Source organism: Alosa sapidissima, chromosome 4, assembly GCF_018492685.1.
Source record: "Alosa sapidissima isolate fAloSap1 chromosome 4, fAloSap1.pri, whole genome shotgun sequence".
In the NCBI taxonomy this organism is placed as follows: Eukaryota; Metazoa; Chordata; class Actinopteri; order Clupeiformes; family Clupeidae; genus Alosa; species Alosa sapidissima.
Window position 1 is genome coordinate 23289501 of NC_055960.1, and position 15117 is coordinate 23304617.

General features: G+C 38.4%; 1 protein-coding gene across 2 annotated transcripts; it reads right to left on the reverse strand.

Moving 5' to 3' along the window:
* Window positions 1-7689: 7689 nt before the first annotated feature.
* LOC121707704 (cytochrome P450 2F2-like) lies at window positions 7690-15019 on the reverse strand. 2 transcript variants are annotated; one of them, XM_042090435.1, is made up of 9 exons: window positions 14805-15019; window positions 10796-10958; window positions 10418-10570; window positions 10081-10241; window positions 9372-9545; window positions 8972-9110; window positions 8619-8806; window positions 8187-8328; window positions 7690-8048 (listed from the first exon to the last, which is right to left on the reverse strand). In XM_042090435.1, the coding sequence occupies exons 1-9, from the start codon at window positions 14964-14966 to the stop codon at window positions 7855-7857; spliced, it is 1476 nt and encodes a 491-aa protein (XP_041946369.1). In that variant the 5' UTR covers window positions 14967-15019; the 3' UTR covers window positions 7690-7854. The 2 variants fall into 2 exon arrangements, with proteins under 2 accessions (XP_041946369.1, XP_041946371.1); XM_042090437.1 differs by lacking the exon at window positions 14805-15019 and adding an exon at window positions 14051-14323.
* Window positions 15020-15117: the final 98 nt, after the last annotated feature.

Sequence of the window (15117 nt, forward strand, 5' to 3'; positions counted from 1 at the left end):
CATGATTGATGTTCGTAGTTTCACAGTAATTAAAATGCCAAATCGCATCAGCTTAACAATCACCAGATAGATGTGCCATCACTTGATAGGTCAAGTAGGGGAGCTGTCAATAATTGCTCAGTGATCTATATTGTGGGCCTACCAGTCTATACAAGGCTGTAGACATATCCAAGAGAGTCTAGAACCAGAACGGCGTCAGCATCGGAAAAAGTCTGCTGGGAATGCATTTGTTCAACCACTGGGGAGCAGCACAAGTTAACTTTATAAGCCCTCTCTGCCTCAGTTATAGCCATTTCTGCCTCAGTTATAGCCCTCTCTGCCTCAGTGATAGCCATTTCTGCCTCAGTTAGGCCCATAATAGTCTATGCTTTATAGCCTTTACAATTAAGAAATGTAGCACTTTCTGAATTCAGTATGTGCAACACTAGACAACTGAGTTATGCTCACTGAATCTGTAATTCATCTCTCCTAGAACTGGACACTGATGGAGCTAGAGAACACTGAAAAAAATGAGTTGGCCTATGAAGCAGGCAGCTTCAAGTCAACAAGTGAACATGACATCCAACATAGCTTATTAAAGGCCCATCCACACCAGTAATGATAACTCTAAAGACAGCTGTAACTATAATCCACACTGACAAAGTCTCTCCTCATGCTGATGAAGAATGTGATGTCTAAAATTCCATGGACTCTGATCGCTATAGATGGTGTGGATATCGGCATTCATATTAGCTAGAGCAATTTTGCTGTTATTGTTATAGTTATGGTGATTGTTAATGATGTGAACAGGCCTTTCTTGTCTCAGCACTCCCCTGCTCCCACCTTTATACCGTGTTGGCCTCCGTTTGTGTACAGTTACCCATTCTTAACATTCAAACAAAGCCTCCAAGTTACTGCTGAGATGCCCACACACACACACACACACACACACACACACACATACACACACACACACACACACACACACACACACACACACACACACACACAATATTTTCAAGTCTTAATCTTTTGAGATGTTTTTTATATATATAGAATTCATTTCATATAAGCCTCTGTAACACAAATATATGAAGAATAATGTGTCATTAATTCGATTCAAATAATATTATTGGTTTCCACTGTTTTGGGAGATCATGAACGAATTCAGTTCAAAGACTACACCCGTAACGATGCTGTATTGGAAACACCAAGAAAGGGTTCTTCAAGGCACCATTTCTGGTTCTTCAAAGAACTTATAGAAAATAAGGTTCTTTGGAGAACCTCTTTTAAAAGGGTTCTTTAGAAACCCATATGGTTCATTGTAGAACCATCAAAAAATGGTTCTTCAGATAAGAATGGTTCTTGCTTATATGTAAATGGTTCTTTAAATGCAGTGTATGGTTCTTCACTATTGCAGGGTTGTGTACAGAGGAAAAAAGTTCTTTTTTTTCATATTATATGTATTCAAACATCTTTTTCATTTTTTTTTACATTCAAACAAAATTACTTATTACTTACTGTATTCAAACATCTTTCTTTTGTTTCTGTTTTGTTTTTTACATTAACAAAATCAGCTGTGCAAAAAAATTTGCAATTACATCCCTGTCCCATTTACCACTTTACAATACTAATACAGTAATATTAACATATAATATTTGTACTCTTATATTCTATAAAATTTTTCAAATCATTAAGCATTAAAAATATAAGAACCTAAATAAATATATATTTTAAATCACTCATTTAAAATTTGTGGAACCGCTTGAGGAAAGAAACTCCTTCTCAGTCTGTTTTAGCCATGTGGGAACAGAGACGTCTGCTTGACCTCAGTGGTTAAAACAGTCCATGGCCAGAGAATGAAATGTCTGTTAAAATAGTTTGGGCTCTTGTCCGTACTCTTCTGGTATAGATGTCCTGCAGGGTAGGGAGAGGTGCTCTGATGGTACCTTCGGCAGTAAAAGTCAAGTGTCTGTAAAAGAGAAAGAAAGCATATATAAGAATATATTTCACAATTGACCCTGTCCATGAATATAATAAGGTGCTCTAAGCGATGTTGCGGTTTCTAAGATAAAACATTTTTTGTCACATACAGCAAATATCACCTGACCATCCGCTAGCTGCCTGTCCCCTGAGTACACTGTAAAAAAAGGCGGTCTCTGTGGACAGCCCAGGCTCCAAAAACAGCCTGGTCCAGCCTGGACCATGACACATAACAAACCAGATAAGAACCTTTTTTTTCTGTGTGTAGAACTGCTTTAGTCAGTAACTTATCATCTCAATTTAGTCTTGTAAGCATTTCTTTATATAATCTTATAATATACTGTAGCTGTTATCAGCTTGCCTGTTGAGAAGGGAGCCATGCAGGTCAGAAATGGCATAGGCTATAATGAATTAAAATGACATAGTATAGTGCACAATCAGTTGAATAATGAAAGCAATATAAGAAGGTGGTATAGTTTGCACCACTAAGCAACGATCTCCACAAAGCAACGAAGTCTGGCAGAACAAGACTAAATGTAAATTAAACAAAGTCAACAACTGAAGCATGGCCAACATGACAACCATTGCCCCAGTGCACTATACTCCCACCTTTATACAGAGTGAGATAAAGTAAGATAAATGAAGACACACACACCCCTCCCACCTATGTGTGTGTTTGTGTACAGTTATTAATTCCAAGAGCACTCAAGCCTCTGACTTACTCCTATGAACCGTCAGTGTAATTACAAGCACATCATATTTTAGTCTTAATCTGTGTCTGTTTGAAACAACATAAACTGCCACCTCGAGCTACTCGATGATACTTTAAATAGCCTACTTTGGACTGTCCAGACTTTGAATAAACAAGCATCAATTCCCGGATTTAATGACGATTTCAGCGCCACACTTGTGTGATCTCTATCATCAAGCTCTGTAAAATATTTCTGTTCAAATCATGTCTTCATATTGTTTGTGTATATCAGCCCTTTAAATTACTTTAGTTTTGCACCCTGAAAAAACACATTATCTGGGAAGCAATGTTTTTTGTCATTAATATCTTGAAACAATATTCATATTCAGCCCAAACTTTGTAGGGTGGAAGACAAACATGTTCTCAGTATGACAAGTTTGTATGGCATGGTCATTGATTTATTACAAGGCCCTAGATTTGGAAAAGAATGTGCAAATAGTGACATAAGGGTAGCATAAACTTAGTTGTACAGGCACTGCACTATAATGTGATTGTAGCTATATTATTGGCTTCCACTAATCTGGGAGACCATTAACAATTTCAGGCAGATTAAGAAATAGTCATTGTATTTGGTAGTTTGGACGTTTCTTTCTACAAATCCATACAGTATGTCCATTTTATGTAATTTTGACATTTGGAATTTTTTTAGTCACTTGTTTGGATCAGATTCATTTTAATTAATTTCTGATCAAAACCTACTCCTTTTGACAAAGTACGAGAATTTGACAAAAATTACTCCTTCTGGAAATTCATGTACAGATATATGTGAATCAAGATTCATGTATATGCTATGGTTATGGTAGACGCTTTTGTCCAAAGTGACTTACAAATAAAACAATACAATAGTTAAAAATGAACAGTTTTAAAATATTGGTAAGACTACATAAAGGAAAACCAATAATAAACAATAATGTCAATGCCATATCAATAATCAATAGCCTAATGAAAATAAACAATACTATAATAAACAAACAATAACTCATTAAAACCATTTAATTAATTAAGTCTATGCTGAACAGATATGTCTTTAGACCCCTCTTGAAAGACCCAAAACTATCGCAGGAACGGAGAGCACTGGGCAACTCATTCCACCAACGAGGAACCACTGAAGAAAAGAGTCTTGAATTTGACCTATAGCGTTTATGGCTGGTTGACACAACAGACGCTCCTCAGAAGACCGCATAGGACGGTTGGGTATGTAAAGCTGGATCCAAGAATTTAAATAGCAGGGAACAGATCCAGTGTCCTATAGGCCAAGGTGAGAGATTTAAATTTAAATGATATACAGCAATACTCCTTAACCCTTGTGTTATCCTCAAATCTTACCAACACTCTTTATCCTTGGGGTCAATTTGACCCCAGCTAAATAAACCCTCAGAAAATGATTATAATTAGGGCCCAAGCACCGAGGTGCGAAGCCCTATTGTTTTTGAAAAGATTATTATTAGGGCCCGAGCACCGACGGGGAGAGGTGCGAAGCCCTATTGTTTTTGTAAGGATCATTATTTTTCATCGATGGTGCGCGAGGCTCGGTGCACGAGGACGTCCCGGCCTCGCGCACTGAGAGGTGCGAAGCCCTATTGTTTTTGGAAAGATTATTATTATTATTATTATTATTATTATTATTTTTAGTTCACCTTTTTGCTATTTTTGAGGTGGTTAACATGGATGAAAAGTCTTGGAATTTGGCACACACATCTGGTATCATAATGGCTACACAGGCATAAAGGCTTGGCCCAGGGACTCAGTAGCGCCCCCTTATGTGACTGATGCAGTGGTTGGCACATACATTCAGCTAGACACACCAAATTTGGTAGGTGTGTGTATCTCTCCAAGATGAACAACTTTCGTATGTACAATGCATTAGCCACGCCCAACAGGAAGTGAGGTATTTGGGATTTTGTGCGGACTAAAATGTGATGAATTATGATGCCAAAAGAGGTGCTTCCCATTGGTAAAAACGCATGAAATTTGGCACACACATCAAGAGGTACCGTGAATACACAGGGGAAAAGCCTTGGCACTGGGCTTGGCCCAGGAACTCCATAGCGCCCCCTTATGTCTTGTGGTTGGCATATAGTTTTAGATACACACACCAAATTTGATGGGTGCATGTAACTCCCAAAAACAATCAACTTTTGCATTAACATGCCATTAGCCACGCCCACAGGAAGTTGTGGACATGATCAATTTTAACGTACTCCTCCTAGACGGTTGATCCGATTCATGTCAAAGTTGGTATACATGACGCCGAGATGTTCCTGATTATAAATTGTGAAGCTTTTTTTATATATGTTGTAATTTGACGAAATGGCGAAATTATTCATTTTAATACCCTTCCACATAAACAATAAATGTGTCATAATTCACCATGCATGGCTTGAAATGTTTTAAATTTCACAGGTCATTGAAGACCATGTTAATGATAATATTCACATGCCCATAATGCATGTTTGGCATAGCGCCACCAACTGGCAACAGAAAGAATGACAATTACACTGATATCACATGATCAATTTTAACATACTGCTCTTAGACGGTTTGTCAGATTCATGTGAAATTTGAACATTATGCCAAGATGTCGCTGATGTTAAATTGTTAAGGGATTTTTGATATGTTATATATTTGATATGATTTTAATATCTCACCACATAAAGAGGAAATGTGTCATAAATCACAATGCATTGAATGAATCATCACACCAGTCCTGGCTCAGCTGCACTGGCTTCCTGTTAAATTTAGAATTGATTTTAAGATTTTACTTTTTGTTTTTAAAGCTCTTAATGGCCTAGCACCCCCCTACATTGCTGAAATCCTTTCTCCACACTCTACCTCCCGGTCATCTTCAAGACAACTCTTAACTGTCCCCCGCACACGTCTCAAAACAAAAGGTGACCGGGCCTTCTCTGTGGCTGGCCCAAACTTATGGAATCCCCTCCCACCCCACATTAAGTCCTCGACTACCCTTGCTAGTTTTAAGTCTAATTTAAAAACGCACCTTTTCTCTCTTGCTTTTAACAACCTTTAATTCTGCCCCCTGTGTCTTGCATGTGTGTCCCTCTACCTTTTTACTTTATTTTTTATCTACCACTTACTTTTAGTTATTTATTTATCTTATATATATATCCTGCTTGCTGTATTTTACCTGTTTTACTCCATTTATTTTATGTTCTTATTTTTATATTATATTTTTTAACTTTATCTATTCTACTGATCTTATTATTATTATTACTACTATTATTTATTTTTATTTTTTTTCTAATGTACTACTTCTTAATTCTACTCATGTAATATTATTTTCCTTTTACTTTTTATATTTTCTTAGTCAGACCTGTGTTTCCCTGGGCCCCTTTTTATGTTTCAACTGTTGCCTAACCTCTCATTGCCATGTAAAGCACTTTGGGTCAACTCCTGTTGTTTTTAAATGTGCTATATAAATAAAAAATGACTTGACTTGACTTGAATGGTCTGAAACTTCTCAGGTTAATAGATATAATGATTATGATGAAATGCAGACACCCAATGGGCCTGCCTGGCATAGCGCCACCACCTGGCCAAGCAGGAAATGTGCCAGAAATGGACTATGCCTTAAGTGATTGATCTGAAACTTTATAAAATATTGGATATCATTATTGTGATGATATTCACATGCATAATTCACAGGCCTAGCATAGTGCCACCATCTGGCCAAGCCAGAAATGTTCTATGCTTTGAATAAATAGTCTGAAACTTCTCAGGTTATTAGATATTATGATTATGATGATATCCAGACACCCAATGGGCCTGCCTGGCATAGTGCCACCACCTGGCCAAGCAGGAAAATGTGCCAGAAATTGGTAATGTTTTTATTGGTTGATCTGAAACTTTACAAAATATTGTATATCATTATTGTGATGATATTCACATGTGTAATTCACATGCCTAATATAGTGCCACCATCTGGCCAAAAAGTGTATCAGAAATGTTCTTTGCTTAAAATGAATAATCTGAAATTTCTCAGGTTAATATATATTATGATTATGATGACACACAATGGGCCTGCCTTGCATTGCGCCCCCACCTGGCCAAGCAAATAAATGTGCCAGAAAATAACATGCAAAAACAAATAGCACCCACATCAAATATGTACATTTTACAAATGCACCACATTGGTGCTTTGTTAGATTCTGAAATGTCACAGGTTGCGGCGCGCAGGTGTTTGGGCCCGCCATTGCCGCTTGCGGCTATATTTAACATTTTTACCCAGTTTTTTTTTTGTGACAGGTACTTAACAAGAGTGTAATAACCACCATCAAAAGCCCTACAAAACAATCCCACCCCCCACACCCCTTTATGAACCTTGGAACCATGGCTGGCAATATTGCTCATCCAGTGTCAGCAGCTAGTGATGGGCAAATGAAGCTTTGGTGAACCACTAAACCACAGCAGTGTGAAGCTAGCAACATTAATGAAAAAATCCAATATGGTTGCCACATGTAGATTTTTCAACATAAAAGTCCTTACCCAAACCTGTATATGTAACCAAAAATATTGGTTTGCTAAGGACTTTTATGTTGAAAAATGTATGTGTGGCGGCCATCTTTTTGCTTTTCAGCTAGTGTCGCTAGGTTCACACTGCTGTGGTTCAGTGGTTCACCAAAGCTTCATTTGCCCATCACTATCAGCAGCCCAAAGGCTTGCTGTTGCTTCCCCTTTTGACTTATACAGTCCTGGCAAAATGACTTATATGTAATATGTACTTGTGTATGTAGTAATGATAATAACAATATGTTCTTATACTATTCAAATAATAATATCCATAATGTGTCAAATATTCATGTATCCTATGTTTCATACAGCTGGGGTCAAACTGACCCCAAGGAACATCAATGTACAAAATATGTGTACAGGACATTGAAAACAAATTATTGTACACATTTCATGCTAACTCTGTTGTACCCTTAAATTGAGGAAGTCATAAAACATGAAGCAAAAAAAAAAGTGAACCATACATGTTATGATGTTAAACGTTGCTTGGGGTCAAATTGACCCCAAGCATAACATGAGGGTTAAAAATGCATGACAGATTACTAGGTTGACTTTTAATACTTGACTTATTTCACTCTGATTACTTTGCATTACATTGCATCATTCAAAGTGCCTTAATTTGCCGTAATTGTCCTCGGCTTCACCACCATCTTGTATGGTTTGGGGGCTTGAGTGACCCCAAACACTGGGGTGAAGTCTGGCTCTCCTGCATCCTCTGGCCAGATAAACTGGAAACGGCGCAGCAGTGTCACCAGGATCAGGAAGAGCTCCATGCGGGCCAATCCCTCCCCAAGACAAGTCCGGGGTCCTAGAACACATGAAAGCATGGATAAATGAATGATGCAAGGCAGTATAAACATATATTTCTTATAATTCAGAGCAACGTACTAGGCCTATCTTATCAACTATTATATAATCTTATATTCTGTAGCTGTTGTCAGCTTACCTATTGAGAAGGGCATGAAGGCAGGTGGCTTCTCAAACTCTCCCTGCTCGTTCAGGAAGTTGTTGGGGTTGAAACTGTGAGGGAACTTCCACTGTGTCTCCTCATGCAGCACAGATGACAGATTCTGGATGACAAGTGTACCCTACCCAGAGATGTGAGCCAAAGTCAGGACAAACACTGAACAGAAATGACATGCAGACTATTGCACTCTGTGTTCTAGAATATGATGAGCAACGAATAAAAGCCATATCAGATAGATGCAGACAATTATCCTATATGGGTGGTGTAAGTTAGCCATGAAAAATCTGCCTATAATTTAGCACAGATAGTCTGACAAAATATAAATAAATGTATATTCAGTAAAGAGTAAATGTGGATATCACTTGATTTAAGTGTTAGTCATGTTCATATTTAAGGCTTCAGATAACAGACCTTAGGTATCTGGTATCCCGTCAGCTCTGTGTCTTTGGTTGTGCAGTGGAACACACTCAGAGGAAGTGTGCTCGCAGCGCGTTGGGTTTCATGGATAACAGCCTGTGTGTAGGGCATGCTGTGTCTGTCCTCAAAGCAGAGCTGGTCTCTCCCTTCCAGGACCATATCAATCTCCTGCTGACACCTCTCTAGAAGCACAAATCCATCAATTACCATTATGACATATTTTTTGTTTTACCATTTTAACCATTATCATTTTCTTCTATACTTATATTATTACACCTGAAAAGATACACATGGGTATAACAACTGAACTGCTCTCGAGATTAATGAAATATTGTTTTAGGACCAACCCTGGATATCTGGGTAAGCCATGAAATAGAGCACAGCAGCACGGATGGTGTTTGATGTGGTGTCAGTTCCAGCGAAGAGAAGGTCAAGCAACATGGTTAACATCTGACTGTCATCAAATGGAGCAGGGTCTTGACCCCTCTGATGCCAGAGAGAAACAGGAAAACCAATGAGCAGATGTGACCGAGTCCAGACTTGAGAACGTTTCACATTTAAAGCTGCATTAGTTAGATCGCTGTTTGGATGATACTTGTCACCTACAGAGCAAGTACACCATGAAAGGGTGGAATCCTATGAAAAACTTTGATAGAAAAGATGAACCAGAGCTGCATGAATCGCTTAAAGACTCCAAACAATTTCCTAAAACGTGACCTTGTGAGTATTATAGGCTTCAGAACTGACCTTGTCCACTTCATCTAGATAACCGTCTATGAGATCTCTTGGCTCATTAGGGGTGCGGGTGGCTCTGTGCTCATTCACTATGTCCAGCACATGCATCTTGACTGTGTGGTAATCCCGGACAGCACTTTGGAATGGCAGGGGTAGGTTTCTCAACAATGGCATAGTATCGTATATCTACAAACAACAAAAACATTAAAAAAAAACATTACATTAAAAATGATCTTTTCGTCTTTAATGTCAGTGTTTCCCATACATTGACTTATTTGTGGCGGCCCACCACAATATCAACACTGACCACCACACAATGATTTTCCATGTTGTACTGTTTAAATTGGATGGAATTACTTTTTTGAAGAGCTATGTACACCTTTGTGCAGCCTCTCCTTGTCTCTCAACAAACCTATATGCACGTTTAAAGAAAACATTAACAATCCTGCAATTGTTGGCATAAAAGTCTACTGGCTAAATTGTGCTTAAATCTGCATCTTAACCATGCTGCGTTAATTTGTTAAAAACTGTTGCATTCAAGTTCATTCTGCAAACCTACCACCACAAATAGAATTCAATTCTGTGGGAAACACGGAATGTTAATATTATTTGGCTTATTATTATTATTATCATTTATTTCCCCCCCTGAGAAAACTAACTTTGCGGTATATCATTTAAAGACATGCACTACATTGAGAGAGGTTAAAAGACAATGCTTTACCATGCCCCATGGTCCATTGGCAATCTTTGAATTGTCTGCCATCATTTTAATCATAGCTTGGAAGAACTCATGGTCATATTCATATCGAGACCCAAACATGATGGAGCAGATGATGTCACATGAAGCATTGTGAAACAAAGTTTGAGGGTCAATTGTCTGACCTGGGGATGGAACAGAGTAGGTTGAATGGATACAGATGTTGGATGCAATGAATGAATGTTTTTCAGACTCACTGGCAGTGACAAAGTTTCCAATATCATGCTCTCTACACATTTTACGTAGTTCTAGATATACTTACTATAGTTCTAGGTATACTGTACTAAGGTATGGTCATTACCTGCAACCTTTTCCAGGTGGGCGCAGATATACGAGACCTCTCCCAGAATCCTTTCCTCCATCGACTGCTTCCCCAGGCCAAAGTTCCTCATGGTTATCAGAGCAAAACGGCGATGCTCCTTCCAGCTAGGACCGTAGTCAGCCATGATGATGCCTAATGAAGCACGCATGGATTTTTAGTTGGCCTCGCCATGCTCTGTGACTTCTTACTTCTACAGCAGAAAAACTATTAGCAGACACCAAACTGGCCTTACCAGTTCTTCAAAGGTCTCTATAGCTCAAGTGGACACTTATGCTGCCACATTTTCAACTCTAGTTGCTTAGTAGTTTCACTGGAATAAATTGCCACAGGTCATACAGGGACATGCTGTGGTTGTACCTTTGCCCTGGGTGAGGTGGCTCAGCAGAACTCCACCAGGTCTCCCAGCAAAGTCCAAAGCTTTGGTCAGCAGAGCTTCTCTCATGGCCTCCATGCCAGTTATGATCACAGCTGGCCTCCCTCCAAAGTAAAAACTGAACACTTTCCCATATCGATCAGAAAGCTGCAGGATTGCAGGAACAAAATGTTTTACGCATGTAGGCTACTTTGCATTTTTTGGATGAATGCCTGTTACCAGTATTAACTTATTTAGAATCTTGTTGAACACGCTGGTATTGCTCATCAGGCTCACTTATTATATTGTAATACAATATAATATGTAACACAGGGTTCATACATATTTCACATTAATTGTAATACAATATAATATGCAATTGTTAGGCTACATACAGGTTCATACACATTTCCACCAGAGAATTTCCATGATTTTTTGACAAATTTCCATGACCTTATAACATCACATCAACTAGCCTATGAAAATAGAAATCCATTCTTTTGAATAGTCCTTGGGAAATTTGAATTCAAATTAATGTATCTATGTATTTCTAATACATACAAAATGTAGGCCAACACTGACACCAGCAGGCACATTAGGCTTCAGCCCTACATTAAGCAAAGTTGTGCATTTAACTTTATGTGATCGCCTACTATAGACAAATACCCGCCACACATTGAAATCCTGATTAATGTATAGCCTGATCAATTACTAATCAGCTCTTCATCAACTCTGTCAGTTCATCATGACCACGTTAGAGGTCGAGCAGATAGCTAACAAACGTTCAGAAAAAGTCCTGTTGGCAAATTTGAGGAAAAGTCGGTAAAGGGGCTATTTCACACAATTTGAGGGTGCTGAATTCAAATATTTTGTTTACCAAGCTCAATTTTGAGATTTAAGCTTGCTAATTAGCATAATTCACATGCTTTTTGGTTCATCAGATATCATAGGAATTGCAAAAAAAGCATTAATATACTCTTTATGTATCAGATATGTTGTAGGATAGGACAGGAATTACCCCAATGACCCTCAAAGTAGCAAATGAAAATAAGCTAAAATTAAAATATGAATTGAAATAATAGCTAAAATTCAGTATGACATTTAGAAACAAAATAGATTCCATGATAATAAATTGATAGAATAGTAGGTGACTGCTCATTTTTCAGTAGAAAGTCTTTTGTCACTAACTATTATGAAGAGTCTTTAGGGCAAGGACAGTCAGTCTTTACAGAGGATTTACACTGTATTTTTTTTTTTACTGTAAAGGCGACTGTGCTTGCCTAGTTAAAACATCTCAGTGTGTGCATGTTTGAGGAGTGCTGAAGAGTGCTATGGAGATTGCATTATTTGCAAAAAAATTAGACAAGATATCCTTTATAGTGCAACAAAAAGAAACATTCTCCAGTGCATCATTACTGCATATGATGCTGAAAGGGAAGTGGACCTAGGACAAATCCTCAACTATGAACTGATTAATGTCCCTGTACTATAGCGATGGTTATTTGTGAAATGGAAATAAGTCTATCCTCACTCAAGAGCTGTCTAGCAATGTGGAATGTCCAGTAGTGATCACTGCAAAAACTGGTCATTCAACACTGGTAATAGATGCTCAAGATCTAGTTATGTCTTTAGGACACCCATCTGACCGCAGCACATTTAAAGGAACCATATGTAAGATTGTGGCCAAAACTGGTACTGCAATCACTTTCAAAATACTGTAGAGCGGTGTATCCCCTCGCCCTGCCCCCTGACTCGAGGTTGCCAACCCGGATGCCGAAACACGACTGACTTTGTGATTAGTAGATAGGTAGAGGGTGGCACATCAGGCCAAAACACAACATGACATGACAAAACACAACATCAACATCAGTTGAGTTATCACTTTTTAAAAGACAATATCCTGGCCGGACTACTGTTGTCTGTGATATAAGTATTTGAAGTGAACATGATTTCTTAATGTCTAGTGACATATCAGGGCCATTTTATGATTAATTGAAATACATTTCTTACATACGGTTCCTTTAAGAAGTATGCAGGAAATAGAAATAGAAATATCAAAGAAATAGACCTAATGTAGAAATGCACACAGCTATTGCAACAGATAATGGTGTAGGCCTATCTGACCTGAGTGGTTGAAACATACTTATTAATACACTGGGAGCAAAGACCATCTTCACTTATTTCCCTTTGCAACTGTCAAAGGAATCCCAGAAACACGGGAAGGCCTAGGGTAGCCTACATCAGATGGCCTTAAGATTAGGCTCTTCTGCATAGCATTCAGTGATTTGCATGCAGTAATGTGAACACTGACCTTGATCTAGCCTACTTTGGCTATTTAATGGTAATTTATTGCCAAAACACCACACAATATAAATGAGCTATAACAAACAATAAAGGACTTAATCACACACAAACTATTTTACTGACTACAAAAAATAATTAAGTAGGAAGTTTAGAAGTTTAAAACCCAGAATTGACCAAAAGTGCACCAAATTCAACACAAATGACTCAATACCTGGGAGGCCTGCGTCCTTTCTTTTCCAGATATTTTAGGATGTTTCAGTATCGAGTATCAATATATTTATGGCAGGTATTGAATCGAAGTCATCATTTTGGTATCATGACAACACTATGCCAGAGCCACTCTGTTTTCTAGATGTCGAGGATTGGAGGCCTACCACCAACAAGTGATGCAGCTCAATGGCATATTAGAAGAGCACATTATCAAGCTCTAGTATGGAGGCAAGCACACATACTAAATCCAGTGTTACTAGAAGAAAAATGTTTTTTACTTGATGGTTGTTAGATGCAGTTCTGCATATTAGGCGTATTCCCGCTATCTAAGTTCATATGTACTGTAGGATATATTCTGAGTTGAAGGTTAACTGTGCAACTTGTTATTGTGATGAAATGCATTAAACACCACATGAGTGACTCACTATGTTAGCAATAAAAAATATGGTTGTGTTTTGATTAGAATTTCCGAGTTTATTACATGTTAACTGTAATCATGTTCTCATTAAATACATTAATAAACTATAGTATGGGTTCTTTAATGCTCAAACACTTTTATTTGGTTTTAGTGATTACTTTTGAAATCAACCCAATTTAGGGAAAAATAAGCAAAAAAAAGCTATTTTATGTTAAAATGCTGATTATGCGGCATGAGCTCAGAATTGAGCTTGGTAAACAAAATATTCAGAATCAGCACCCTCAAATTAGGTAAGAAAGGTGGTTTACGTTTACCAACTTTTCCTTACCAACTTCGTCATAAGTTCTCTTCTGTGAAGCTGCTCTCCCTCCACGTAGGCTTAATTGCATGTTTAATTCACGCAGCTTTGTAGCGCCGCACACACTGGCTAAATATGCTGAAGTAACAGGGCTGTAGCCTCCCAGGCTACCGCGAACGCAAAATGCCATCCTGCAAACCTGCGCCTAATTTGTTGGCACACTCGCTACTGACATGTTCTAACACATCCACGTTTCTGAATCTTCACCAAATTAACTCGGGAACAATGAAAGAGATAGCTTTCCGCCCTCTCTACTCCCTTCCACTGTTCGTGTGTTCTACGGCGATGGATAAAGTGAGTCGAATGAGTAGAGGGAGGGCAGAGTAACTCCTTTTAGAAAAGGCCGATCTCTGGTCTCCGCGCGACAGACACAAGGAAGTATGCGACATGATCTGCTTCGAAACACGATAGATTTCTCAGTTGAATTGCAATGGGTCACGCAAATTTCCATGACTTTTCCAAACCGTTTCCAGGCCTGGAAATTACCATTGTGAAATTCCATAACTTTTCCAGGTTTTTTTTTTTTTTTAAACGTACGAACCCTCTATATAGGCTACCACTAGTAATCCGGTTGATGTTGAACCACCTCTTTATTTGTGTATGATATTACAAGGCAGTTAGCCTACTACCAAAATCAACAGTATCTAAAATTACATTGTATCTTAACCAGTCCATTGTAACCTTTAACTTGAATCCATTTTAAATAGTGGTTTTAGAAACATACCTTTTGCAAATCATTAACAGGATTCACCAGATTCAGCTGATGCAGATTTCCAAATATGGGGATGGTTTGTGGGCCAGGGGGGAAGTGTTTCGGTCGGCGGGTGCGGATCAAAAACAGCAGCATGCAAAAACATACCCACAACAGAACCAGAGACACCACCATGGTGACTGTTGCCCCTCTGCACTGTGCTCCGTTTCACAGGGAGCCTCATAATATCGGCACTGAGGTCATGTCAGCCACCTGGTGTTTCATTGGCTGAGATCCTATCCCTGATTACATAATTGTTATTGGTTTACTAAAAGTTTCTTGAGTA